The sequence below is a fragment of the Geotrypetes seraphini genome, chromosome 3 (genome assembly GCF_902459505.1).
Source record: "Geotrypetes seraphini chromosome 3, aGeoSer1.1, whole genome shotgun sequence".
In the NCBI taxonomy this organism is placed as follows: domain Eukaryota; kingdom Metazoa; phylum Chordata; class Amphibia; order Gymnophiona; family Dermophiidae; genus Geotrypetes; species Geotrypetes seraphini.
The window spans coordinates 284,807,840-284,835,823 of NC_047086.1; the positions used below are offsets into that span (position 1 = coordinate 284,807,840).

Here is a 27,984-nt window from a genome sequence, read left to right on the forward strand (position 1 = left end):
ACTCTTTTCGCCATAGAATTTGTCAACAGCTGTCTTCCCGTCTGCCACTGGTTTCAAAAAGTGTAGCTGCTGTGCTCGGGCCATTTCTGGGCACCATGCCGGCTCCTGCTCCCGCTGCTCGTCCTTTCAGAAGCTCACTCTCAAAAATCGGTTGCTTCAACAAAAACAACTGTTCAGCGCCGCAATGGACACAGAGTCCAGTTCATCTCCGACACTGTCCACACCCACCAAGACCGCACCGACCAAGACGACACCGAGGGTGGATCCACCAACTTTGACTCCGATGTCACAACTCACTCTGGTTAAGCCAGCTAAGAAGCCTTCCACTACCCCTTCTGGGACACAGGTTGAAGCTGCAGTGAGTCAAGTCCTGCTAACTTCGCGTAAGTCCCTCAAACGCACGGCTCCGATATCGGTGAGTGCCTCCTCTTCTGCCTCATCTTCCCTGGACCGTGTCGACCAGCCATCCGTACCGGCCAAAAAGAAGCAAACAGTACCGGCACTTTCCCTTAAGCAGAAAATTGACAATCTGCTTCGGGAGGAGTTAAGAGAGCATTTTACCCTCTTGGCGTCAGCTCATTTTTTAGCAAGCATGGCACCGACCCTCCAGGAGCCGGTCCGGTCTGAGTTGCTCATGGCACCGACCACTCCTCTTAATGCTATTCCACCATTGTGGACATTCTCAACCCAGAACTTAAGCATTCCACTTAGGAATTGAGGAGAGCGGGGTAAATTTTCCAAATATTTTACGTCAGGGTATGTATTGGATCCTCCCAGAACTCATAGATAATGCACCAGATTGGTTGTATTTAGAATGGCGCCTCTTGTTTCCTTTGAATTTAGCTCATGTACCAAGTATTAACATGCCTAGGAGATATAGGGAGAACAAAATTTTAATGGATACTTGGAAAACGTTGAGATATACTAGTAACTTAACACCTATTCCAATTAATAAATCAACTAATCAATCCTTATGTTTGTAAATCTTTATTCATTCTCAAATATTACAACAAGTGTATAATAATCAATCAGAAAGATTTTTAACTACCGTATTTTCACCCATATACCACGCACCCGTGTAAAACGCGCACACGGGTATAGCGCGCGGGGAACACAAATTTATGTAAAAAAAATTTAATATAGCGCGCACACGCGTATACCGCGCATGCTAAAACCTCCTCCCGCCTACTCCAAACCGGCATCCTTCCCCCTGCTCGCTTACCCGAGAGAGCATTTTTTTTTCATTCGAATCCAGCATTCCCCCTGCGAACCGGCATCCTCCCCCCCCTTCCCTGCAATCCTACATCCCCCCCAGCACTGCAAAGACAACTCTTACCCGATTGGGCACCAGCACCAATGCACAGGATGTGCCAGTGCCCGAAGATCCTCCCTCGTTGGGTTGGGCTGGGCTGGGCTGGGCGGTGCGGTGCGAGAGAGATCCTCCTTCCTGCGCCGGGCTGGACTAGGCTTTGAGCATTTGCGCATTCTCAAAGCCTTCTGGTCTCGCTCTCTCCAAGATAATCTCGGAGAGAGCAAGACCAGAAGGCTTTAAGCATTTGCACAAATGCTCAAAGCCTTCTGGTCTCGCTCTCTCCGAGATTATCTTGGAGAGAGCGAGACCAGAAGGCTTTGAGCATTTGCGCATGCTCAAAGCCTAGTCCAGCCCGGTGCAGGAAGAAGGAGGATCTCTCTCGCACCGTACCGCCCAGGCCAGCCCAACGAGAGAGGATCTTCTGGCATTGGCACATCCTGTGCATTGGTGCTGGTGCTGGTGCCGGTGCCCAATCGGGTAAGAGTTGTCTTTGAGGTCCTTGGGGGGGATGTAGGATCGCGGGGGAGGGGCGGGTGATGCGAGCAGGGGGGGGGGGGGAGGATGCCGGTTCGCAGGGGGAATGCCGGATTCGAATGAAAAAAAAAAACATGTGTACAACGCGCTCACACGTATAACGCGCATGGTTATGCACGGTTTGTAAAAATCATGTATAACGCGCACGTTATATGCGTGAAAATACGGTAATCACTTGACAATCTTATTTATATTCCTCCAAATATATAAATATAAAAGAATCCCACCCCACCCATCCATATATTAATAATTAACAATTAACAATTATTATCATTCATAATCCCACTCCCCCCTATATCTTATCCAATACTAAGGTGTTTAAGATGTCTAATCATTAGAATAAATAATCAATGGTCCCCAAATCTTTTTAAACTTATGATAATTTCCTTGTTGCATAGCAAGCACCCTTTCCGTTTTATAAATATGGCATACTGAATTCCACCAAAAAGTATAATTTAGTTTAGTGTAATTTGAATTTTTTTTATTTTAATGTTTATTTCATAGAGGTAATTAATTGATAAATATTTTTTAGATGAATTGAGTTTATTTTTAGTATTTGACTTTATCTAAAATGTTGTTTTTAAGATGGTCTTTATGGGGTTTATTACTGTCTGATCTAATATGCGTGTCATCAAGTTTACACTATTATTAATTATTTGGGGGGGTGGGATTGGGAAGGGGATAGAGTTAGGGGTAAGGGGTTTGATGGAATATGGGGTAATGAATTTTTTGTAGTAGATATGGGGATATACTTATTAGGTGTGATGGTGTCTGATCATTTCATACGTATCAAATTTATAGATGGGTTTTTAAGTGATATTTTAAATGGATTTTAAGGTTTTTTCTTTAAATGTCAATGGCCTAAATCATCCAGTTAAGAAGAAGAAAATATTAAATTTTTTACAAAAACAAAATGCGGATATATATTTCATCCAAGAGACACATTTGTCATTAGTAGAACTAAGAAACTAACAGGAGGTTGGGTTTTTAAGATTATTTTAATCAATCCTTATGGATAAACTCCAAGATTAAAATCAGCGGATACCAAGTCCTCTGGAAGTACTGGATAATAGCAGGCATTCGAACTCTGAATGATGTTATTTCAGATGGTAAACTGCTTGAATTTTCACAACTGCAACATAGATTTGGTCTTAATAAATCACAAAGTTTTAAGTGGTTGCAGTTGAAGTAGGCTATTCAGGTGGGGTTCCCTGAATGGAAGACTCTTAACAATTAATATAGTCTGGAGTTCCTATGCTTCCACGCAAACTTCCTAGGACATAAAGCCGCATTGTGGTATACATTATTATCTGGATACTTGAATAAAATCCCAAAATGTGGTCTTAGAGACATTTGGAGCATTGAGATTAAGCATCAGATTTCTGCATCTCAATGGCCACGAATTTGGTCTTGGAGGATGAGATCTTGTAGCGTGGCCGGCCCTCGAGGCTTGCAGTAACCGGCCCATGCTTAAAATATTCTCCCAGGGTGCTTCCTCAAGAGGGAGGAAGACCCTGTTGTGAATAAATTATCCTATATGAATAAAACAGAATGGCCTCACACAGGTAAGTAATGAAATAAAGAAATCAAATTTATTGTTCATCTGAACAGGTCCAAGCAAAAATGCATGAAATGAAAATGGACTCAAAAGGTCTTGGTCATAATAATGAAAACAAAATAATATTGCAATTACCAGCCTGGTCTGGATAAGAACATAAACATAAGAACATAAGCACATAAGCAATGCCTCCGCTGGGTCAGACCCGGGGTCCATCCTGCCCAGCAGTCCGCTCACGCGGCGGCCCAAACAGGTCCAGGACCTGCGTAGTAATCCTCTATCTATACCCCTCTATCCCCTTTTCCAACAGGAAATTGTCCAATCCTTTCTTAAACCCCAGTACCGTACTCTGCCCTATTACATCCTCTGGAAGCGCATTCCAGGTGTCCACCACCCGCTGAGTAAAGAAAAACTTCCTAGCATTTGTTTTGAATCTATCCCCTTCCAATTTTTCCGAATGCCCTCTTGTTCTAATATGTTTTGAAAATTTGAAGAATCTATCTCTCTCTACTTTCTCTATGCCCTTCATGATCTTGTAGGTCTCTATCATGTCTCCTCTGAGTCTCCGCTTTTCCAGGGAGAAGAGCCCCAGCTTCTCCAATCTTTCAGTGTATGAAAGGTTTTCCATGCCCTTAATCATTCGTGTCGCTCTCCTCTGGACCCTCTCAAGTATTGCCACATCCTTCTTAAGGTACGGCGACCAATACTGAACACAGTACTCCAGGTGCGGGCGCACCATTGCCCGATACAACGGCAGGATGACTTCTTTTGTTCTGGTCGTAATACCATATTTAACTTTCCCAAAGTTCTTTTACCATTGTCCCAGGTATAGCAGAGTCTCTGGCAGTCCTTGACTCTCAAAGAGTCTTCTTTGTAAATTGACAAACAAACAATATTACACTGCAATGTGCAGCACTGCCCTTTCAAAAGCAGTGGCAGAAGGCTGGCGGAGTTGCCAAATCGGCTCCTTGTTACCAAGAGCAAAATAACCCGCCAACCCTTCACTAAGGTGCTGGACAAATCTTGCCCCAGCTTTCAGGATATTCACACCTTATGAAAAGAAATTGCTGAAGTTCTTTTCACAGCAGCCATCTTGGCAAAAAGAAAAAAAAAACTTCCCATCAAAGCAAACACTTTGCTAGCATACATCCCTTTAGCTAGCATGCTGAAGGAAAATCCTTTTGCCCAGCAGAAATGGAAACATTCAAAAATCAACTCAGAAAGCAAATCAAAACTAATTAACATCCATTTCCTCAATCAATCCCACCTCTGGTAAAGCACTGCAATCCATTGCTTCATACTCCGGGTTTACCAGGGTTGTTCCTACTGGCTCTGTGTCCAGCATTTCAATATCCTTTGGCTCTGGAGGAATTGGAGGCTCCTTCCACCTGCTTCTCCTGTGTCTTCCCTTCTCCTGGACAGCCAGCTCTCCAAATGCTGCAAAGCTGCTGTACCACGCCCAGTCCTACTCAGGGGCTGGATTTCTTTCAGCTGAGGCTGCCTTCTACCCTGTTTAGCCAGCCTCTTACAAAATGGAGGATTTAAAGGGGCCCTGCCAGTTTTCACCAGGCTGTGTTCTAAAGCAGGTCTGAACACAGCCTGTGCTTCCTGGTTCTGTTCCTGCCTATCAGGGACACAGTGATTAGCCCGGACTAGTTTCAGGGGATGTTTTCTCCGGGGTTTAACTGGCACAAGGCCGGCATTGGGCTCGGGTTTGTGACAATCTACAGTGTCAGCATCTATGAGGCAAACTTGGTTCTTTTTGTTGCATAGAGCGTTTTGGACCCCTGTTCGTTTACAAAAATTAGATAGCTCTAATTCCAATAAATGCTGGCACTCTAATCTGGAACCAGGGACATTAGATCATCTACTTTATTATTGTCCCTATATTAAGTTATTTTGGAATTCAATCTGGCCTCAAGTAAACTCTTTATTGGAAAACCATGTTGCACTTTCCTATGATACTGTTTTGTTTGGAATGGCTATGAGGAAGAAGAGTCAAATATCGTCATATAATAATAAACTTTTATTAGTCATGACAGGGGTTGCCATTCAACATATTACCAACAATTGGAAAAATTACAAGAATCTTAATTACACATTCTGGTGGAATTCGTTATGCCATATTTTTAAGATGGAAAGAGCAATAACGATACAAAATGGGACATATAATAACTTTGTAAAGATATGGGGGCCATTGGTAAAGTATTGTGATGAATAGACATCAATTCTTTTCTTTTCCTTTTCTTTTCTTTTTTAGATCTATTTAGCACACTCAAGGGGGAGGGTGGATATGGAGTGTAAGTTAATAAGATATGTTATCATATGTTATATAATATAGTACACTCTATTTTAGTTGAAAATGTGATGAAGGTTTTTTTTTTTTTTACACTATTAGATCTTATGTGTTAGATATTATGGTGCTATATTGGAATTACTTGTATGATATATTTTTGTGCACTTGTTGTTTGATTTGAAAATGAATAAAGATTTTTTTTTTTTTTAAAAGCATTCCACTTCGGCACCGATCCTCCTCGGCCACATCTTGAGAGGCTACTCTGGCACAGTCAGGCAAAGTCTCCAATAAATCTAAACATTTGGAGACCTTGACACCGAGCCGTCAACACCAATCCCATTATTTCAGAGATTCAGATTTATTGGGAGATACTGAGGCTGAAATGCCATCTACTACCAATGTGGGCTCTTCTGCTTCTGGGTCACCTAGACGTTCACCTACCAGAGCTTCTTCTCCTTCAGAGAAACTTTCTTTTTCCAGATTTTTGCAACAGATGGCACATGATCTGGAGGTTTCGTTGGAGGCTGATTCCAAATACAGCAAGCAGTACTTGGACACACTTGATTATGATCTCCCTCTTAAGGAACTGTTAAAGCTTCCACTCCATGCCATTCTGAAGAAAACTTTCTATAAAAACCTGGAGACTCCTCTCTCTGTGCCAGCGGCTCCTAAACATTTGGAATCTCTGTATAAGGTGATTCCCTTACCCGGCTTTGATAAGCCTCAATTGCTCCTTGAGTCTCTTGTGGTTGAATCCACTTTGAAGAAATTCTCTGGAGCAAATGTGTACTCATCTGTTCCTCCTGGTAGAGAGGGTAGGACAATGGACAAATTTGGTAGACGTCTGTACCAAAACTCAATGTTGGCAAACAGAGCATCCAATTATACCTTTTTCTTTTCTTGTTACATGAAATATCTTCTTAAATAAATTTTATCACTTCAGCAATATCTGCCATCAAGTAAAGCCAAAAAATTTCAATCTCTGGTCTCTACCTCTCTGCAATTTTGAAAGTACATGGTGAGATCTGTTTATGATACTTTCGAAATCTCATTTCGAGCAGAAGCTATGTCGCTGGCGATGAGACATCTGGCCTGGTTACGTGTTTCAGACTTTGACGTTAACCACCATGACCGTCTAGCTAATGCTCCATGCCTTGGTGATGAGCTCTTTGGAGCCTCCACTAACACTGCCACTGCCACCCAAAAGCTGTCCGCTCATGAGACCAGATGGGATGTGTTGGTTAAGCCCCAAAAGAAGCCTTCACCTGCTCGGCCTTTTAAGCCTGCTTCCTCTTACCAACGCAGATATACTGCAAAACCTACTCCTCGGACACCTATCCAGCCTCGTCGATAAAGACAACAGCCACGTCAACAACCTAAACAACCGGCTGCTCCTCAGGAACCTGCACAGCCTTTTTGACGTGCTCCTTCAGAGCATAGCCAGCATTCCTCTGCCTCAACCCATAGGGGGATGTCTTCAGATTTACATCAGTTGCTGGGAGCTCATTACATCGGATGTTTGGGTCTTCAACATCATTCGTCAAGGGTACATTCTTCATTTTCACACCCTTTGAACCATCCTCCAAAAGAGTCTGCTTTAAATCTGACGCAGTCCTCTCTACTTCTCCAGGAGGTTCAATCTCTCCTCCTCCTCATTGCCATCGAGGAAGATCCTCCGTCTCAACACGACCAAGGCTTTAACTCCTGATATTTCTTGGTCCCCAAAAAGACAGGAGGTCTGCGACCCATCCTGGATCTCCGAGCTCTCAACAGATATCATGGCAAGGAGAAGTTTTGAATGCTCTCTCTCGCCCTCCTTTATTTTGGCTCAGAACAAATGGCTATGCTCTCTAGACCTCAAGGAAGCCTACACGTCTATACCAATTCATCCGGCTTCAAGGAGACATCTTCGCTTTCAAATCAGTCATTGTCACTACCAGTACAAAGTCCTTCTGTTCAGCCTGGCATCTTCTCCCAGAGTCTTCACCAAGTGCTTGATTGTAGTAGCAGTAACCCTCCGATCCCAGGGTCTTCAGGTATTTCCTTATCTGAATGACTAGTTGATCAAGGCTTCATTGTCTCAGGAGGTGACCCTGGCGATGACTCACACCATTTCTGTCCTTCAAACCTTGGGCTTCGAAATCAATTTCCCAAAGTCCAACCTCCAACCTACTCAACATCTTCAGTTCATCGGAGCTATTCTGTATACTACTTTCATGAGGGCGTTTCTTCCTCCAGATCACCTAGCTGCCTTGCTTCATCTCTGTCAACAGATGTTTCAGCTACAAGCAATCTCTGCGAGACGCATGATGGTTCTTCTGGGCCACATGGCCTCCACAGTTCATGTCACCCCACTAGCCAGATTGCATCTTCGCATTCCTCAGTGGGCCCTAGCTTCTCAGTGGTGTCAGGCGACAGATCCGCTCTCACAGCATATCTCTGTAACCTCATCTCTTCTGCAGTCGCTCCAGTGGTGGTTGACCTCTTCCAATCTATCCAGAGGTCTTCGTTTCCATCTTCCTCCACATCACAAGGTACTCACAGTGGATGTTTCTACCTACGCCTGGGGAGCGCACATGAACGGCCTTCAAACTCAGGGTTATTGGACTTCCAAAGAATGCAAATTTCAGTTTGCTGGAGCTCAAAGTGATGTATTACGCGCTAAAAGCTTTCCAACATCACCTGACTGACCAAGTTCTCCTCCTTCGCACGGACAATCAAGTAGTGATGTACTACATCAACAAGCAAGGAAGCTCGGGCTCTCTTCCCCTTTGTCAAGAGGATCAAAAAATTTGGCTTTGGGCGACCACCCGCAATCTTTTTCTGCGAGCAATCTACATACAGGGCGAACAGAATTCCTTGGCAGACAACCTCAGCAGAATTCTCCAGCCTCACGAATGGACACTCTTCAGTCCAACTTTGCACAATGGGGCACTCCTCAGGTGGACTTATTTACAGCTCCCCACAACCACAAACTGCCCCGCTTCTGCTCCAAGCTTTACTCTTCTCACCACTTGGAAGCAGATGTGTTTTTTCTGGATTGGACGCAATTGTTCCTCTATGCGTTCCCTTCCACTCCTCTCATCCTGAAAACTCTTTTCAAACTTAAGCAGGATTCAGCCACCATGATACTCATAGCTCCTCGGTGGCCCAGACAACATTGGTTCTCCCTTCTACTTCAACTCAGCACCAGGGAACCTATACTTCTTCTAATCTAATCTAATCTAAACCTTAAGTTTATATACCGCATCATCTCCATGAGTATGGAGCTCGACACGGTTTACAAGAACTTAAAATAGTGGGTAGAGAAGAAGAAAAAGGATTACATTAACTTATGTGTAGAAGGGGGGAGAGAAAGGGGGGAAGGATAGAGTTACAATTTGCTGAAAAGCCAGGTTTTCAGTTGTTTGCGGAATAACTGAAGGGAGCTCAGGTTCCGCAATAGGGTGGTGAGGTCGTTCCAAAGACCTGTGATTTTGAAGAGAAGGGATTTTCCCAGTTTGCCTGCATAGTGGATGCCGCGTGGAGAGGGGAAGGCTAGTTTATTATGCCTTTGGGCAGTTCTAGAGGAGTCGGGACTGGAGGAGTTGAAAGACAGTGGGATAAGAGGAGGGAGGATTCCGTGAATGATCTTGAAAGCCAGGCAGGAACATTTGAAATGGATTCTGGAGATTATTGGGAGTCAGTGAAGTTTGGCAAGGAGTGGGGAGGCATGTTCAGATTTGTGTTTTGAGAAGATCAGTTTGGCTGCAGTATTCTGGATTAGCTGGAGTCTTAGAATACTTTTTTTTGATAGATTTAAGTAGATGGCGTTGCAGTAATCTAGTTTGGAGAGGATGATGGATTGGACAAGGATGGCAAAGTGTTGTTGGCTGAAGTAGGATCTAGCTTTCCTCAGCATGTGAAGGCTGAAAAAGCATGATTTTGCCAAGGAATTGAGGTGGTCATTGAGGGAGAGAGAGGAATCGATAGTGATACCAAGGACCTTGCATGGGAAACCGCTCTCGGTCCATCCGGTAGTTTCCCGTTTTATAAAGGGCCTCTTCAATGTCCATCCTCCACTCAAGGCCCCCCCCCCCCCAGTGGTTTGGGATCTTAATGTGGTTCTGGCTCAATTGATGAAACCTCCGTTTGAACCCATTGATAAGACTCATCTGAAGTATCTCACTTGAAAGGTGGTGTTTCTGATTGCCCTCACGTCTGCTCGCAGAGTCAGTGAGCTGCATGCTCTGGTTGCGGACCCGCCTTTTACTGTTTTCATCATGATAAGGTGGTCCTTTGTACTCATCCTAAGTTCTTACCAAAGGTGGTTTCGGATTTCCACCTCAACCAGTCCATTGTTCTTCTGGTGTTCTTTCCTAAGCCCCATTCTCATCTTGGTGAGGTGGCGCTTCACACTCTTGACTGTAAGAGGGCGTTGGCTTTTTACCTCCAACGCACCCAGTCTCATCGCACGGCTCCTCAACTCTTCATATCTTTTGATCCTAATCGGTTGGAGCGTCCAGTTTCCAAGCGTACCTTGTCCAACTGGTTGGCTGCTTGTATTTCCTTCTATGCTCAGGCTGGTCTCTCGCTGCAGGGTCGGGTCACGGGGCGTAAAGTCCGAGTGATGGCAGCGTCTGTCGCTTTCCTCAGGTCCATGCCTATTGAGGAGATCTGTAAGGCCGCCACTTGGTCCTCGGTTCATACATTCATCTCTCACTACTGTCTGGATACTTTCTCCAGGCGCGACGGCCAGTTTGGCCAGCCGGTTTTACGTAATCTGTTCTCCTAAATTGCCAAATCTCCCACCGTCCCATCCTGGTTAGCTTGGAGGTCACCCACATGTAGAGAATATGTTGCCTGCTTTTCCTGGGATAAAGCACAGTTACTTACCGTAACAGGTGTTATCCAGGGACAGCAGGCAGATATTCTCGCAACCCTCCCACCTCCCCGGGTTGGCTTCTTTGCTAGCTATCTGAACTGAGGACCACGTTGAGGAGACGCGCCCTCTAGCTGAGCGGGAAGGCACACGCATGCGCGGTGCATTACTAGCAAACTTTAAGATCTTCAATCAAGTTTGCTTGAAAAGCTGTCCGCGACGAGGCTCCGTGGATGACATCACTCACATGTAGACAATATCTGCCTGCTGTCCCTGGATAACACCTGTTACGGTAAGTAACTGTGCTTTACCAGCAGGGCCTCCGAAGGTGGACAGGTTTCAGCTGAGATGTCAGACTAACAATGCATCACTCATCTGGGCAGCAGCAGATGGGCAATGTTGGAGGCAGAGGATCCAATAATGCACATTTGCGTATTAGTATACCATATCATGGTAGCACACATTAATATATTTAGCTCTTAATTTCCTATATGTTTGAAAATTCATAGAGAATGTTTGGTTATCATTGGACAATTTCCTGGAGGAAAAGTCCATAGTCTGTTATTGAGAAAGACATGGGGGAAGCCACTGCTTGCCCTGGATCAATAGCATGGAATGTTGCTACTTCTTGGGTTTTGGCCAGGTATTAGTGACCTGGATTGGCCACCGTGAGACGGGCTACTGGGTTTGATGGACCATTGTTTGACCAAGTAAGGCTATTCTTATGTTCTTATGTAGTACACTGTCATTTTGAAAGGGGGAAAAAATGGCACTTTATTGTGGCTTTCTGAGAGTCTGTTAATCTATCACGCTGATTTAACAAGTATGTGCACCACTGATCTAGAATGTCCATAAAATGAGGATTGACATTTCATTCCATTGGTATCATCCATAAGTTTTTCTGTGAATAAATAGTTCATCCATCTTGAATAGTGCCTGCCAGATGTACAGAGTGCTGCTCAGATGTAGAAGGTATAGTTGTACTTTACAGTACATTGTGATAGGCTGCTTAAAGTATGTTCATTTATTGTTACAGATTCAGTCAGCAAGCCAAGAAAATCTTTTAGATGAAGTAATAAAAAGTTTGTCACATTCTGCTGAACTGATGGGACGAGACCTGCCAAAAAAATCTTCAACTGGAAAAACATTTTATGACAAAAAATCAACAAAGCCTGAACAATTAATAAAGTGTAGCCTTCTTAAAACTGAAGGAAACTGTATTCCAGACACCCCCTTGAAGTGTACGTCGAGCACTCCAGGAAAGGTTAATTTGGAAGAAGAAAAAATAGATGCCGTTCAACCTCAACGACAATCAAAAGATCATAACCCTTATGCAACCTTGCCTCGTGCAAGCAGTGTAATCTCGACAGCAGAAGGATGTACTCGGAGAACAAGCATTCATGACTTTTTGTCCAAGGACAGTAGACAGCCTGTATCAATTGATTCATCACCCACTACGCCTGATACCAGCATTCCATCAACATCTAGTGAGTACTGTGTAGACCAACAGTCATCTCTTTTCTTTGCATGTACAACTCATAGCACAGATTCCCCTTTTAAAAAAGATGCAGGTCATACTGATGATCTTGAGTATAAATGTGTACAGTTTAACAATCCAAAGACTGAAAGGCCACACTTTTCTGGTACTGCTTCCCCATGGCCTTCAGTATACAATGATTTAGTTGGAATATCCTCCAGTAACAAGATAGTGTCATACCCTGTACCCTTTGTGTCCCAACCCTTTTTATCCATGAACGCTGAACTAGTAAGTAATATAAGTGGGTTGCCACAGAGGTCTACATCAAAAGTATATGATAAAGGATATTTTGCCCCATTTAAAGATGTTAGGAAAGATCATGAAATATTTTCTGATTCCCAGATGTCTAATAACATCAGTGTAAAGCAAACTTTAACTAACAATGAATTTTCCACTGCTCCATCTGAATCCCTATTAGAGGTGTCAGAGGATAACCAAAGTGTTTGGTATGAGTATGGTTGTATTTGATAAGAATAATGTTAAAACACGTTAGAGGGATAAGTCAGTACAGGTTGCCTATAGTTAAGGACTTGGAATGCTATGTACTGTGTGAATTCTGTATCGGCCACAGGTAATTGTCGTTATAGAATACTAGCATAAGTTGGTTTTTATGTGCCAACATTTAGGTGTGGCCACATATACCATGTCAATTGCTGGTATAAATGTCCATGCCTATATGTTACAGTTGCATGTGTAATGTCAGAAAGCTATAGCTGTAGTGCTAAGTGCTGGACACACATTAATCCACCTATGTCCCTACCACTGAAGAATTTACATGCTAAGGTTATAGAATACTGACTAAGTACAGTTATGCACGTGACTGCAAGTTAGTATCAGTGCTAGTTAACTACAATTATCAATGGTATTGGGTCATCAATGCCAATTAGCAGCTAATTTGTCAACTAATTTAAGTGTGTAACTGCAGACTAAGCATAAAATTGGGCACGCAAGATTTAGAATAAAGGGGTTTGGGGTCATTTTATCAAGTTGTTCTGTGAGTAAAATAGTGTATTACCTGCAGAAGTAGACATTTAGAAAATTGCCTAGAAATAGAAGTACATAAAAATATGGCGTATAGGTGATCCCAAGGTCATAGGTGCATAATATGCATGTATGTTATAAAATATGCACATATGTATCTGCACAAACTTAGGAGGACCATTTATACTTGTCTCAGAGCAAGTATAAATGTGTGCCTAATTTTCAGTGAGCTATTTTACAAAGGCATATATGGGACTTTATAAAGTAAGAGCAATATATGTATTTATATGCCTGTTATAAAATTGCCCTTATTATTAGAAGATCTGAATGTTCTTACTTCTTTTAAATGAACTGGGTAACACATTGCTATAAAGCATGTAATGTTTTTCTGCAAGACCATCTCTGCTTTTTAGATTTATGTAGCTGTACAGTTTTAATGATGTATTGCAGATGTATAGCCATACCAAAGCTTGCATGAAATATTAATTTCACTGTATAATTCCTGCATGTTTTCAAGAGCCTTAACTACACAAACCAAGGTTATGTATATGTTTGTTGATGTGGTATAAATTTTGTTTTTATTATGGAATGCATGTCAAAACAGTAGCATGCGGTATTGCCAAAATATGCCAAAAAGCTTTGTAACTCTGCATCCGAAATTGCTTTTGCTTGCAGTTTTTTCCAGCACATTTTTTTCTGTGAATCTTCTTGTAATTAAACTTTGCAACTTAGTGTAAAAGCATTTAGAAAAAGGTTGTAATTTGAGAGGGTTTTTATTATGTTTTCTGTAAGTGATAGTACTTCTTTTCTTTTTTTTTTTTTTTTTTAATCTTTATTCCTTTTTATTTCTTTCAACAAGTGTACAGTATTATTACAATTAATTTACATAACATACTTGGCATTCTTAAACAATATTATTATACATGTTTTTATTCCCCCCCCCACCTCCCACCCTTTTCCATATCAATAAAATATTCCTTCCAAATTTATATATAATTATACATCCCTTTTTTGATAATACAATTAATCTGACATGAAATCTGTCCCTCCCCCCATCCTTCTTCCTCAAACACTTTAAACATTTTATTATACCCAGTAATGCACAACAATAAATATCTCATCCTATTACATATATCTCCTTATTTTTCATAACAACATCTTTCCAATATTTTTTCCCTCCCTATCCCTCCCATCCCATCCCATTTCTATATATTATCCCCTAAGGAAAAAGAATAAACTTTACTCGTTATAATATTCAATTAATGGCCTCCACACCTCTTGAAATCTTTTAAAATACCCCCTCTGTATCGCAAAAAATCTTTCCATCTTATACATATGACAAACTGAATTCCACCAAAAATTACAATTCAATCTAGAACAGTCTTTCCAATTAGTTGTTATCTGTTGAATTCCCACTCCCGTAAGAATCAACAATAATTTATTGTTTGCTGCAGATATTTGGCATTTGGCCCTCATACACATTCCAAAAATCACTGTGTCATAGGATAAAGCCACATGACTCTTCATCAACATATTAACTTGATCCCATATTGATCCCATATTGATATCCAAAATGCCTGAATACATGGACAATAAAATAAAAGATGGTCTAGAGTTCCAATTTCAATTTTACAATGCCAGCATCTATTAGACTTAGAGCAATCTAATTTTTGTAATCTAGTAGGGGTCCAGAATGCTCTATGCAACAAAAAGAACCATGTTTGCCTAATAGATGCTGACATCGTACCTTTAATTCTCCAAGACCAAATACGTGGCCATTGAGATGCATTAATCTGATGCTTAATCTCAATGCTCCAAATATCTCTTAATCCATTTTTAGGCTTCTTATTCAAATAATTAGATATCATTTTATACCACTTTGCGGCCTGGTGACCCAGAAAATCTGCCTGGAAACATAAGAATTCTAAGCTGTAATGATCATTTAAAGATTTCCATTCAGGGAACCCCACCTGAATAGCCTGCTTCAATTGCAACCACTTATAACTTTGTTTTTTATTCAGACCATATTTATGTTGCAATTGTGAAAATTCAAGCATCTTATCATTATCAATTACTTCCATTAATGATCTTATACCTGCTTTAATCCAATCTTTCCAGACAACCTTAAACCCGCCTATTTGTATCTTGGAGTTTACCCAAATAGTCTGTTGTTTCGATTTTAAAATAGAATCAGTAGTTAATTTGTCTACAAACCTTAATGTTTTCCAAGTATCCATTAATACTCTATTGTCTTTACGTATTCTAGGCACCTTTATACCAAGCAAAAGATCAAGCCTAAGTGGAAAGATAAGTGATCTCTCCACCCTTAACCACTCTGGTAATTGTTCCAAAAGCTCTGGGAGGACCCAATACATACCTTTGCGCATGATATAGGCCTGATGATACCTATAAAAATTGGGAAAATTTACCCCACCCTCCTTAATTGGTCTTTGCAAAGACACTAAAGCCACTCTTGCAATTTTACCCAGCCAAATAAATTTAATCAGAATACTATTTAATTTTTTATAGAAAGACCCCTGAAAAAACACTGGTATCATTCCCAATTGATAGCAAACCACAGGCAAAATCATCATTTTAACAGTTTGTACTCTTCCCCACCAGGACAAATGTAAAGGATTCCATTGTACTCTTCCCCACCAGGACAAATGTAAAGGATTCCATTGCTCACACAATTCTGTAACTTTTTATAATAAAATTTTTTCATTTATTCTTATTGTCTCTTCAAGTGTTTTATTCAGCCAAATACCTAAGTATTTTATTCCATCCTCTTTCCATATAAAAGGGAAAGTATCAAGTATACCTTTTGTACAATGCACATTTAAAGGTAAAATCTCTGATTTAGTCCAATTTATTTTGTATCCTGAGAATTTTCCAAATGTATCTATGACCTTCAGTAGACATGGGATTGTTGTTTCCGGATTCCTCAAATGAAGCAAGATGTCATCTGCATAAGCAGATACTTTATATTCCACTCCAGCACATGGAATACCCTGTATGTCCTTTGCCTGTCGAATAGCTAATAATAAGGGTTCAAGAACTATATCAAAGAGCAAAGGAGATAATGGACAACCTTGTCTAACTCCCCTCTGCAATTTAAAAGCATCCGAAAAATTATTATTTATATATAAGCGAGCAGTTGGGGAGCTGTACAATGCTTGTATCATTTTTATAAATCCGGATCCAATACCAAACCATTCCATAGCTTGATACATGAAACTCCATTCTACACGATCAAAAGCCTTCTCAGCATCTAGTGAAACCGAAAAAGCCGGATCATTAATTTGTTTTGTTAAATAATACATCTGAAATGCCAGTCTAGTATTATTAGAAGAGTGTCTTTGAGCAACAAATCCAGTTTGATTCATTCCTATTATATGCGGAAGAGATTTAGCCAATCTTAATGCTAAAATCTTAGCTAATAATTTACCATCTACATTTATTAAAGATATAGGCCTGTAGTTTGAAACCAATGTTGGATCTTTATTTGGCTTTGGCAAAACAATAGTTAAAGATTCTGCCATAGTGCCTGATATACAACCTTTATTCAGTTGATCCTGATATAATTTTAATAAATACGGTAATAGGGAAATTTGAAATTCTTTATAAAACTCTACTGTAAATCCATCTCCACCTGGAGCGGTCCCAACTCTAAGGGATTTCAATGCCATTTGTAACTCTTTTAATGATATAGGTTTATCTAAACTTCTTTTTATATGATCAGGAACCTTAGGACCTTCAACTAAACTCAAAAAATCCATCCCATCTTTCTCTTTATTTAAATAAGACTCCGAAGAATACAATGATTTATAATATTTTAAAAATTGTTTTAATATATTTCCAATTTGAGAATGAGAATTTCCTAACTCATCTTTAATTATGCTTTTTTTCTCCTTCCTTTTCTTTGCTTTTAAATAATTTGCCAATAATCTTCCAGCCTTATTTGCACTACCATAATACACCACCTGCTGAGCAAAAATATCTTTCCTTACTAACCCAGAGGAAATTTCATTATATTCACATTTTTTTTTAACAATATTTGAAATGTCTCCTGTTCCCATTTATTAACCAATTTTAATTCCAAATTCTTAATTTCTTTTTCCAAATTCACATATTGTTTTCTTAACAGTTTCTTTTTATATGCAGAATATGATATAATTTGTCCTCTCATAGTTGCTTTGAAAGCATCCCATAAAATTCCAATCGAAATTTCCTCTAAATCATTAAGTCTAAAATATTCATTTATTTTATTTTGAAATTCTGTGCAAAATTTAGAATCAGCAAGCAATGTATTATCAAACCTCCATACAGGTTTGGAATTATCTGGATCTACTAAATTAACTTCTATCCATATACCACCATGATCAGATATTACTATTGGTTCTATGTCAGCTTTTATAACTTGCTGTACCATCTGATCTGAAACAAAAATATAATCAATTCTTGAGAACGATTGATGAACATGTGAACAAAATGTAAATTCCCGATCATTAAAATGAAGAATACGCCATATATCTTTTAAATTACATACTTGTACCAAATTATCTAATCCCATTGATTTCATTATTCTACTAGGCTTTTTATCCATTATTGGATCTATAACAGCATTGAAATCCCCAGCCACCACTAAATTAGTAGTAGCCAGTGGTAAAACTAATTGTTGTAGAGATTTAAAGAATTCACTTTGATTCGAATTAGGTGCATATATATTTAGTAACGCCATTGTATTACTGCCCATGCTCATGTCAACAAGTAACCACCTTCCTTGAGGATCTGCCTTAACCATATTAAATGTTGCTGGACATTTTTTATTAATCAATATTGCAACTCCTGCCTTCTTTTTTACCGCTGGTGCAAATAAACATTGTTTTATCCACTTATCTGTCAGCTTCATAGACTCTGTTCCAGACAAATGTGTCTCTTGCAAGAAACATATATCTATATTTTGTTGTTTAATATATTCCAATACCTTTTTCCTTTTTATAGGGTGATTAAGGCCATTTACATTCAAAGAAAAAATTTTAAAACCCATTTTACAAACAAAATATAAAATACATATATAATCCACTCAAACATAAAATATACATTTTTTCTTTTTCCTTAAACCAATATGTGAGTCTCCCCCCTCCCCTCTTTCCCCATCCCCCCTATTCCCATCCCCCACCCTCCCCTCCCCTAACACAAATGCAAACTTCGAAACGCACATATTACTGAGCAAAAATAAACTCCCCACAGGCAATAACATACTCATTTTTCTTTCTCTAATCTTTCAAACAACCAACACTAAATTCTCCTGCAGTCAATCCATTCTTCAATACCCTAAATACCCATATTTACTATAATTCTTTATTATATACTTCCCCTCTCATTCAAATTTCCAAACATTCTTCCATCCTATACCTCTAATATATTTATAAAAGTATATACCCAATATTTCGGAAACCATTTCTTACAATATATATCCCCCCAAGATTAATATTATTATTTTATTTTATTTTATTTTTTTGTATAACCTAAGTTTCTCACAACTTCAATGGAACATACATCACTCCATCCTATAATATTCATTTTTTTTTTTTTATCCTTACATCAAAAGAAGGATCAAACATTTCAACCAAGCAGACCTCATATTTTTTAAAACTCTCATTAATTTTCATTGCATCTTCAATCTATTACAGTCTATTCTCCATTCTGCACAACTGTAACACTTGTACATCTTCATCCTGCTGTTTCAGTCTCTTATTCCATCTTCTTGCAGATTGCTATTTCATCTTTCTCCAATAAAGTATTTTTGCAACATCATCCTTATATCTCAGTCAATTTCAGATGCAAATTGTAAATCTAAATAATGCTCAATTCATTTCCATCAGTCTATCTTCACATCTTCTTCTCTTTACATCAATAGTCTTTTGTATTTTTCATCTTATTATATTCTAAGTTCCCACATTTCTCCAATGCAGCATTTATGTGTCCTCATATTATTATCTCAGTCACGCTCAAATGCAAATTATAAACTCACATTAAGAAACCATCCAAATCTTATAATTGTTCCTCATATTTTTTTCTCTTCCTATATGCTCCATCCCTCTTCTTACCTTGTCAAAATCTTCTTTTCTTATTGTCTCTTTAAAATTTTCATTTCTATTCTTTAAATCTTGTTTGAAATGTTGATCCCCCTTTAATCTAACCTCAACAATTTTCTAGAAAATATTTTTCTCCTTTTCTATTTTTTTTTTTCCACTTTTACCTTCTTTATAAAATATCTTTCAATTTTCACTCAAAAATATAAACCAAAAATAATCTAAGTATATTATTTATTACATTTTCTAAATACTTTCATGAAACCATAGGCAAATTATATTGATCTAGAAATTCCTGTAATTTGCCTGCTTCTTCAAAATTATAAGTTTTATTCTCATAAGTTACCCTCATAATAGCAGGGTATATCAATCCATATCTTGCTCCCATTGCTCTCAGTTTAGGTCTTAAATCCAAAAGCTGTTTTCTTCTGTAGGCAGTAGCTTTTGCAAAGTCAGGTACTATAAAGATCTTAGAATCCTGGCATTTAAGATCCTTATTTGTTTAGCCAGCTTTATAATCTCTACCACCTGCTGATGTCTTAGCAGCTTAAAGATTATTGGACGGGGACCCTTCTGACTATTTGATCTTTTCATCGGTATCCGATGTGCTCTTTCTATCTCCAAAGGAAAAGAACTTTTAAATGGCAAGATCTTTGGGATAAAATTAGTCACAAATTGAATAGGATCATTCTGCTCAATCCCCTCAGGTATCCCAATCAGACGCAAATTATTCCTTCTTTCACGATTTGATAAGTCTTCAAAATCCTTTTTCAACGCCTCTATTTCTCTGTGATCTTTTTTACACACCAGCATCTCTGCCTCAGATTTCTCAGCATGCTTTTCTAACTGCTCAATTTTGAAGTCAACTGTCTGCATTCTATTTGTCAGACTCTCTATTTCCTTCTTCACATCTTTTATATTTTTAGCGTTATCACTTACTATTTCTTTAATTTTCTGAAGTTCATTCATCAAATCACTGTTATCAATTTCTTCCTGAGGCAACGGGACTGCTGTCGAGGATACCGAATCAATTTTTGTTCTTTTTTTATTTCCTGCTCCTGAATTCACCGGATTATTTTTACTAGTTTTACCCGAAGCCATTTCTTACTTCAATTCTCTCTTTTCCTTCACTTTTCTTTAATTTTAACTGCCAAAATCTTAATAAAATTTGCCTGTCACAACAGAGCTAATCCTCTACCCAGCCATCTTCGTGCGCTGCAAAGTTCTAGAATCTACTTCTTTTCTTTTACAGTGCATCTGTAGTGCAGATAAGTTAGTGGGTAGCTGACTGTAGTTGACATATTACATGGGGACCACCTTTAAATGAATTAAAATTAACACTTAAGTCTGTTTTCAAAGTCATTTATCCAGGTAAATATACTTATCTGAAAATTTCCACCCTCTCACTGGCTAGTAGCATGCACAGATTTAATAGCAAGTATAAACATGGTCATGGTGAAGTTATAAAACAGTACACAAATATGATTTTCAAATAGACCTGTGACATTTTGCCCAATCCAAGCTCCTGCACAAATTGCAGGTGCAGATTACAGGTGTGCTTTAGATTGTCTACTCTGTGGCTGATCATTTTGAAGAGAAGAAGCTGGTGGTGGTTTCCCATTCAAAATTGGCTGTAGTATATACAGGCTTTAAAAGTAACTACATGCATCATATACAATGTGCTATTCAGAATTACTCCCCTAAATATTAATAAGACTTGTTTCCGCACACAGTTCCTTTTCGGTACTTTGTGCCTGTGAAATCTGCTATACTTACATGATCATGGACATCTGTTGCTTAGAGCCTTGAGATAATGATTAAAATAAGTATGCTAATGGTGGTTTAAAGTGTTTCTTTTTAATTGATTGACTTTACTAATTAAATTATTCAGAATGAAAATGAACTGTTTCTTAAAAGCAATTTCTATTATTTTATTTTATTTTTTCTTAAATTTTATTAGTTTTTGAATAAGTAAAAACATAACAGTATGAACAGATTATTTTATTTAATATTTTATTCTTCTTACATATCTTTAAAAAAATCACACGTGTTTGAATATACCTTTGCCTGCCTACTTCTCTAGATACAAGTTCGCCCAAATTGTTAGATTCTGTACATACCCACAAACTATAATGTTTTTAGCTATGAATCGGGGAGGGGGGGGGTTAATTGTGAAAGCCTACTAGCTTTAAACGTGTTTAGCAATATATTTGAGACACAAAGAGGGAAAAGTTCTAAAACCTGGTAGGGTACTTTATATTAACTTAAAAAAATAGTTCTGGTAATTTTTTTTTTAAATTAAAATATGCATATTAAAAGCAGCAGTCAGACTATATTTAAACAAAAAATCACAGCATCACTTAGAAGTATCCATGTATCAATACTGGCACATAAGTGGCAATTTCACAACTTCTTCATATAAGTGCCATCAACTATGCATATAGGACCCCATTTCAGAATGATATAAGCGGGGCCAATTAAGGAGAGAAGCCATAAAGGTTTTTTCCCCTCTTCAAAGGTATTAATGCTCTCAATCTCTCATGTTAAACTCTAGCCAAAATATGGACTTTTTTGAGGAAAGGTTGGAGAGGGGAGATATGATAGAGAAATTTAAATACCTATGTGGTGCAAATGTGTATGAGTAGAATCTCTTTCATTTGAAAGGAAGCTCTGGAATGAGAGGTTATAGGATGACGTTAAGAGGTGATAGGCTCAGGAGTAATCTAAGGAAATACTTTTTTTACAGAAAGGGTGGTAGATGCATGGAAGTGTCTCCCGGAAGAGGTGGTGAAGACTGAGACTGTGTCTGAATTCAAGAAAGTATGGGATAGGCACATGGGATCTCTTAGAGAGAGGAAGAGATAATGGTTACTGTGGATGGGCAGACTGGATGGGCCATTTGGCCTTTATCTGCCATCATATTTCTGTGTTTCTATGATAGCTGTGCTCGCTTCAGAGAAGGTACAGAAACTGACGAGAAATGTTGTTGTTTGTACATGTATTCTAATTGTATATATTTTATTTGGTTTGCTTAGACCATGCCTATGACACACCCTTTTCAAATCTTGTGGCATCTACACTTGTAAATAAGCTACTTTCTGAAATAACTATTTACTCTTGTAAATGCTACTAAAATGCCTTTCTAAAGGTATTAAGAACTGAAAATATGCATACAGTATTAATATACAGTGTTTGCAAAATTACATGATTTCTTTCATGTAAAACCTTGGCTTATAAACACTGTGTCCTGGATTCTGTAACTCGCACCATTGTCGGTGGCTGCCGATCATGTGTCAATCACATAAAAGCGCCAGTTAGAGAATTATAATTGTGTCTGGCAAAGAAATGTAGACACTTACCTTTGATATGAATCACGCCTCTGTAGATACTTTACAGCACCTAACGCCACTTCCAGTGTTAGCCATGCCTATAGTGGTGTTAGGTGCCGTAAAGCACCTATAGAGGTGCGCTTTAAAAATCAGTGAAAAATGTAATTTAAACGGCGTTTTTCATTGAATTAGGGAGCCTACCAGCGCTTAAAAAACTGTTTAGAGATTCCGGGCCTGTATACTCTAACTTAAAAGGTGAAAAATATGGCTAAAACCCTTTCTTGACTAGCTTATATAGTACTCACACATTTATGCACCCATACATTCAAAGAACCTAGAGTACAGAAAAGTTAATAACCTGTCCAGGCATAAGCACAACCCCACCTGAGCCTGTAGGAAGGAATCTAGCTCTAAATGTTCATGGTAATGTCCTCATCTTTTTGCCGTTACATTATAAATTTTCAATAAAGAGGGCCTTCTAATTTTTTAATCAAAATAAATTCCAGTGTTATATGTAACACTTGCCTTTGGAAAAGCATTGTTTGGCCAACTTTTAACTACCTCATCTACAACATGCACACCAAACTCTTACCCTAATCCTAATCTGTATTTCTGGTGCAAAGGGTAACTAGTGGGTTATGCATCCCCACCCGCAAGTTTGTGTAGGAGGAGTTAAATTTTCTTTGGCTCCACCTCCTGCTCTTTGCTGTGCTTCAGCAAATCCTCAGCTCCTTCTATATGCAAGTTGGAAGGTGGTTTTCTGATCTGCTCTGATATCATTTTTATTATTTTGGGGTATTTTATCCAGATTTATTTATTTTGTTTTATATCCCTTCCTCCTAGGGGAGCTCAGAACGGGTTAAAAGTTTACATATTAAAATGTTTTTATACAAGGTGTTGGCAAACATGGCAAGGCAGGACATTGTCTGACAGGGATGGCAAAACACAACATAACACGATATGGTGAGACATAGTATGACAAGCATTGTATGACAAAATATAGCATGGTATACATAGCATGGCAAACCTAGTATTAGATATACAAAACATAACAATTGCAAATGTTGTGTCATTTAAAACCGATTTTGGATTTAGAAAATCTTACAGTTGATATAACTTGTAGGTCAGACTATTGGAACACCCTTTTTCTTGGTTCAAGTCAGGCCAATGTGCATTGGCTGCAGTTGATCCAAAATATTGCTGCCTGACTTTTGACTGTCAGCAAAAGAACAGATCATATCACTTTTGTATTGCACAAATTACACTAGTTGCCTATGGACCAGCATATAAAGTTTAAAGTGTTGTGCATATTATTTAAAGCTTGCCAGGCAAAATCTCCAGTGTACTTGGCAAACAAATTAACTAGATATTGCCCACAAAGATCTCTGCGCTCTTCTCAAAAGATGCAATATTTGTTGCCTGGTCTTAGTCAAATTAAACTATCTCAACAATAAGTTGAACCTTTTTTGTATGTGGGCCCTGCTTTGCGGAATTCCTTATTTAACAAGTTTTTAATGGCATGTCATATTTATCTTTCAGGAATTATTGAAAACAGTACTGTTTCAACAGCACTATAGTATTATAATGGTGAAACAGTATAAAAAAGGGGTTTTGTAATCAGTGAATCTACTATTTATTGAATGATATAGCTTGCAATGATATGTTTTTAATTGTACACTGAATAATTATGTCAATAACAGTAAATCAAGAATAATAAATCCAATCCAATCTTATACAGTGGCATTAATACCTCTTTTTCCTACTGGCCATACCTCTCCCTACGCACTTTAGCAACCTTTTTTTTAAAAAAAATTTTTTATTCATTTTCACTCGAAAAACAGTGCATACAAGAATTCATACAAGTTATTTGAAAAAAAAAAGCACTTGCATCTATCAATAAAATAAATGAGAATCATTTTCACCCCCCTGATTTCAGTGTATAAAGAAAGCCATACAATATTACTTTCAGATCATCAATACACCAGTCCCTATATACTATCCCTCCCACCCACCCCCTCCCATGGATGTGTAACTTATAACCAGAAGTAAAGGAAAAAAGCATTCAAGTAGAATCAATAAAATTGGTCAATGGACCACACATTGGTTTAAACCATTTGTTACCCCCTTGCTCAGAAACCATTTTTTCATATCTATAATATAAGCATAGCAAATTCCACCAAAAAGTGAAATTTAATTGGTCACAATTCTTCCAATTTCTCATAATAATTTAGATGGCTACCCCAGTCATTATACACAATAACCTGTTTTTATGTCTGTTTACTGAAGATGTAGGAGATAACAACGTCCCACATATTACTGCTTCATATGATAGCGGAACCACAGTCTCCAGAATCGGAGTAATATGTCCCCATATAGATCTCCAAAAGTTCAGTATCAAAGGAAGATAGAACAACAGATGTTCCAGTGTCCCTATGTCTAGATGACCATGCCAGCATCTATTAGATTTTGAACTATCTAACTTTTGTAATCTAACAGGTGTCCAAAAACTTCTATGCAACAAAAAAAACCATGTTTGTCTCACAGATTCTGATGCTGTACATCTGATCTTCCAAGACCAAATCCGTGGCCATTGAGTGGCAGAAACCTGCTGCTTAACCTCAATGCTCCAAATGTCTCTCAACTTGTTTTTGGTTTCTTATTCATATAGCAAGATATTAATTTATACCACTTGGCTGCCTGATGCCATAGCAAATTGTCTGAAAGCATAGGCCTGCAAGCTATTATTTTTAAGATTTTGCCAATCAGGGAACCCCTTCTGAATGGCTTGCTTCAACTGCAACCACTTATATATTTGAAATTTTGAAATACCGGATGATTGTTGCAGTCGTGGAAAATCAAGCATTTTCCCATTAGATATCACATCATCTAGCGTACGTATGCCTGCCTGCATCCAGTGCTTCCAGAGGATCTTAGACTCGCCAATTTGAATCTTGGAGTTCAACCATAAGGATTGACCCTTGGATTTTTCTACTGGAATATCTGTTAATTTATTAAGAAATTTTAAGGTGTTCCATGTGGCAAATAAGATACTATTGTCCTTATAAATTCTAGGCAATTTTATACTCACCATATGACATAGTAGCCTGTTCTGTTTGAGCAGTTTGGATGGGTCCATCATTGGAGGCTGTTTCTAGATAATCCCTTCCTGAGGAAGCACAAGACGAAACTCGAGTAGAAGGGAAGATAGATGTATTTTTTGGCTTCCAGAAATTATTATTAGTTGCACAAGCACTTTTTGACACCAGCTGCCCATCATGTGACCATCGGAGAAGTATCAACCACTACAAAAGATAAGTTAACTTTATAGTAAATGGAGGTTAGATTGTTGTATGGTGGTACAGACATCAATAGTGCCATGATGGTCTGACGGCAGCCGGTGTTGTGTGTTTTTATACTTGAATACTAAGGTTGTGGAGTCTGAGCACTATTTAAATTATTAAATTATAAAAATTGTGATATAAATATAGTTATTATAATCTTTTTTTATTCTTTATTCATTTTCAACATTTTCAATAAGTGCAATACAAATTAAATACATTTTATATTTAAGACATCACTTAATACTCTTTCAAGAAACAAATCAATCTATATCCCTCCCCCCACCCTATCCCAAAACTATTATAATCAAATCTTCAAAAAGCTCATTATGATATACATTTCATATCCATAAGAGATAATAAGCACTAATAAAGAAACCCATACATTAATTTTACAAGAATTCAGAGAATCATTTCAAAATAAATCTACCCTCCCTCCCCCTGGATGTGCACATAATATATCAATAAAAATCAAATCTACAATAAATCAACAAAAGACGTCAATGGACCCCATATTAACTTGAAAATTTTTATATTTCCTAACGATTCTGCAATCATTTTTTCATATTTGTATATCAAGCATAAATTTGCCCACCAGAATGTAAAGTTAAGACGATCCCAATTTTTCCAATTACGCATGATCAACTGTACAGCAGTACCTGTCATAATTGGGAACAGTCGACCTTTATATTTATCTAACAGATCCTTAATATGCAACACAGTTCCACAAATAACTACTTCATAAAATAAAGGGATTTTAGATTCTAAGATATTATTAATATGTCCCCAAATCAACTTCCAAAAAATCAGTATCCTAGGACAATAAAATAGTAAATGATCCAATGTACCTATATCTAGATGACAGTGCCAACATCTATTAGACTTAGAGTTATCCAACCTATTTAATCTAACCGGGGTTCAAAAAGAACGATGCAACAAAAAGAAAACATGTTTGTCTCATAGATGCTGACATTGTACACCTCATCCTCCAAGACCAAATACGTGGCCATCGAGACGCAGAAATATACTGTCCAATCTCGATGCTCCAAATATCTCTAAGAGCATTTTTAGGTTTCTTATTCATAAAATCAGATTTCAATTTATACCACCTGGCGGCCTGATGACCCATCATATCTGCCTGAAAACAAAGGAACTGCAAGGTATAATAATTTTTAAAAATTTGCCATTCAGGGAACTCTCTCCGAATGGCCTGCCTCAATTGCACCCAATTATAAAACTGAAATTTAGAAATACCAAAAGATTGTTGTAACCTTGAAAATTCAATAAATTTACCATTTGATATTACATCTTCTAATGTTCTTATACCCGCCTGCATCCATTCTTTCCAAGCAATTTTAGATCTGCCTATTTATATCTTGGAGTTCAGCCATAAGGATTGACATAAAGACTGTTCTATAGGAATTTCTGTTAACTTATTTATACATCTTAAAGTCTTCCAAGTATCCAAAATAATAGTATTATTTTTAACATAACTAGGAAGCTTTATATCCAATACATGAGACAACCGCATTGGGGACATAATTTTCCATTCCAAAAACAACCAGTCCGGAAGATGTTCCATGAGCTCAGGTAGGATCCAATACATAGCCTGACACAGAATATAGGCCTGATGATACCTATAAAAATTTGGGAAATTAACCCCTCCCTCCACAATCAGTTTTTGTAAAGACAGTAAGGCGATTCTAGGAATTTTGCCCATCCAAACAAACTTTATAAGGATACTATTCAATTTCTTATAAAAAGACCCTTGAAAATAAATTGGCAGCATTCCCATTTGGTAACAAACCACATTTTAACAGTTTGGATTCTCCCCCACCAAGACAAATGCTCACACATTTCTGTAATCTTCTGTACTCTCATTGTCTCTTCTTTTATAAATCCAAATTCCTAAATATTTTATACCCTCTTCTTTCCATAGAAAAGGGAATGAATCAAATAGGCCTTTTTGACAATGTACATTGAACGGAAGAATTTCCGATTTACTCCAATTTATTCTGTTTCCTGAGAATTTTCCAAATTTTTCAATCAAAACCAGCAAATGTGGAATGGTATTTTCAGGATTCCTTAAATGAAGTAAAATATCATCTGCATATGCAGATACTTTGTATTCCCGACCTCT

At 38.2% G+C, this 27,984-nt stretch overlaps 1 protein-coding gene across 4 annotated transcripts in view; it reads left to right on the forward strand.

Moving 5' to 3' along the window:
- Nucleotides 1–27,984, forward strand: part of CCDC88A (coiled-coil domain containing 88A) — a 612,058-nt gene that overhangs the window by 547,464 nt on the left and 36,610 nt on the right. For 3 of the 4 annotated variants that reach the window (XM_033936818.1, XM_033936819.1, XM_033936821.1), the window contains one exon: nt 11,598–13,761. In XM_033936818.1, the coding sequence (XP_033792709.1) occupies nt 11,598–12,566 (969 nt within the window). In that variant the 3' untranslated portion in view covers nt 12,567–13,761. Of the gene's footprint in view, nt 1–11,597; nt 13,762–27,984 lie in introns of those variants that run through there. The other variant, XM_033936822.1, reaches the window with a different exon arrangement.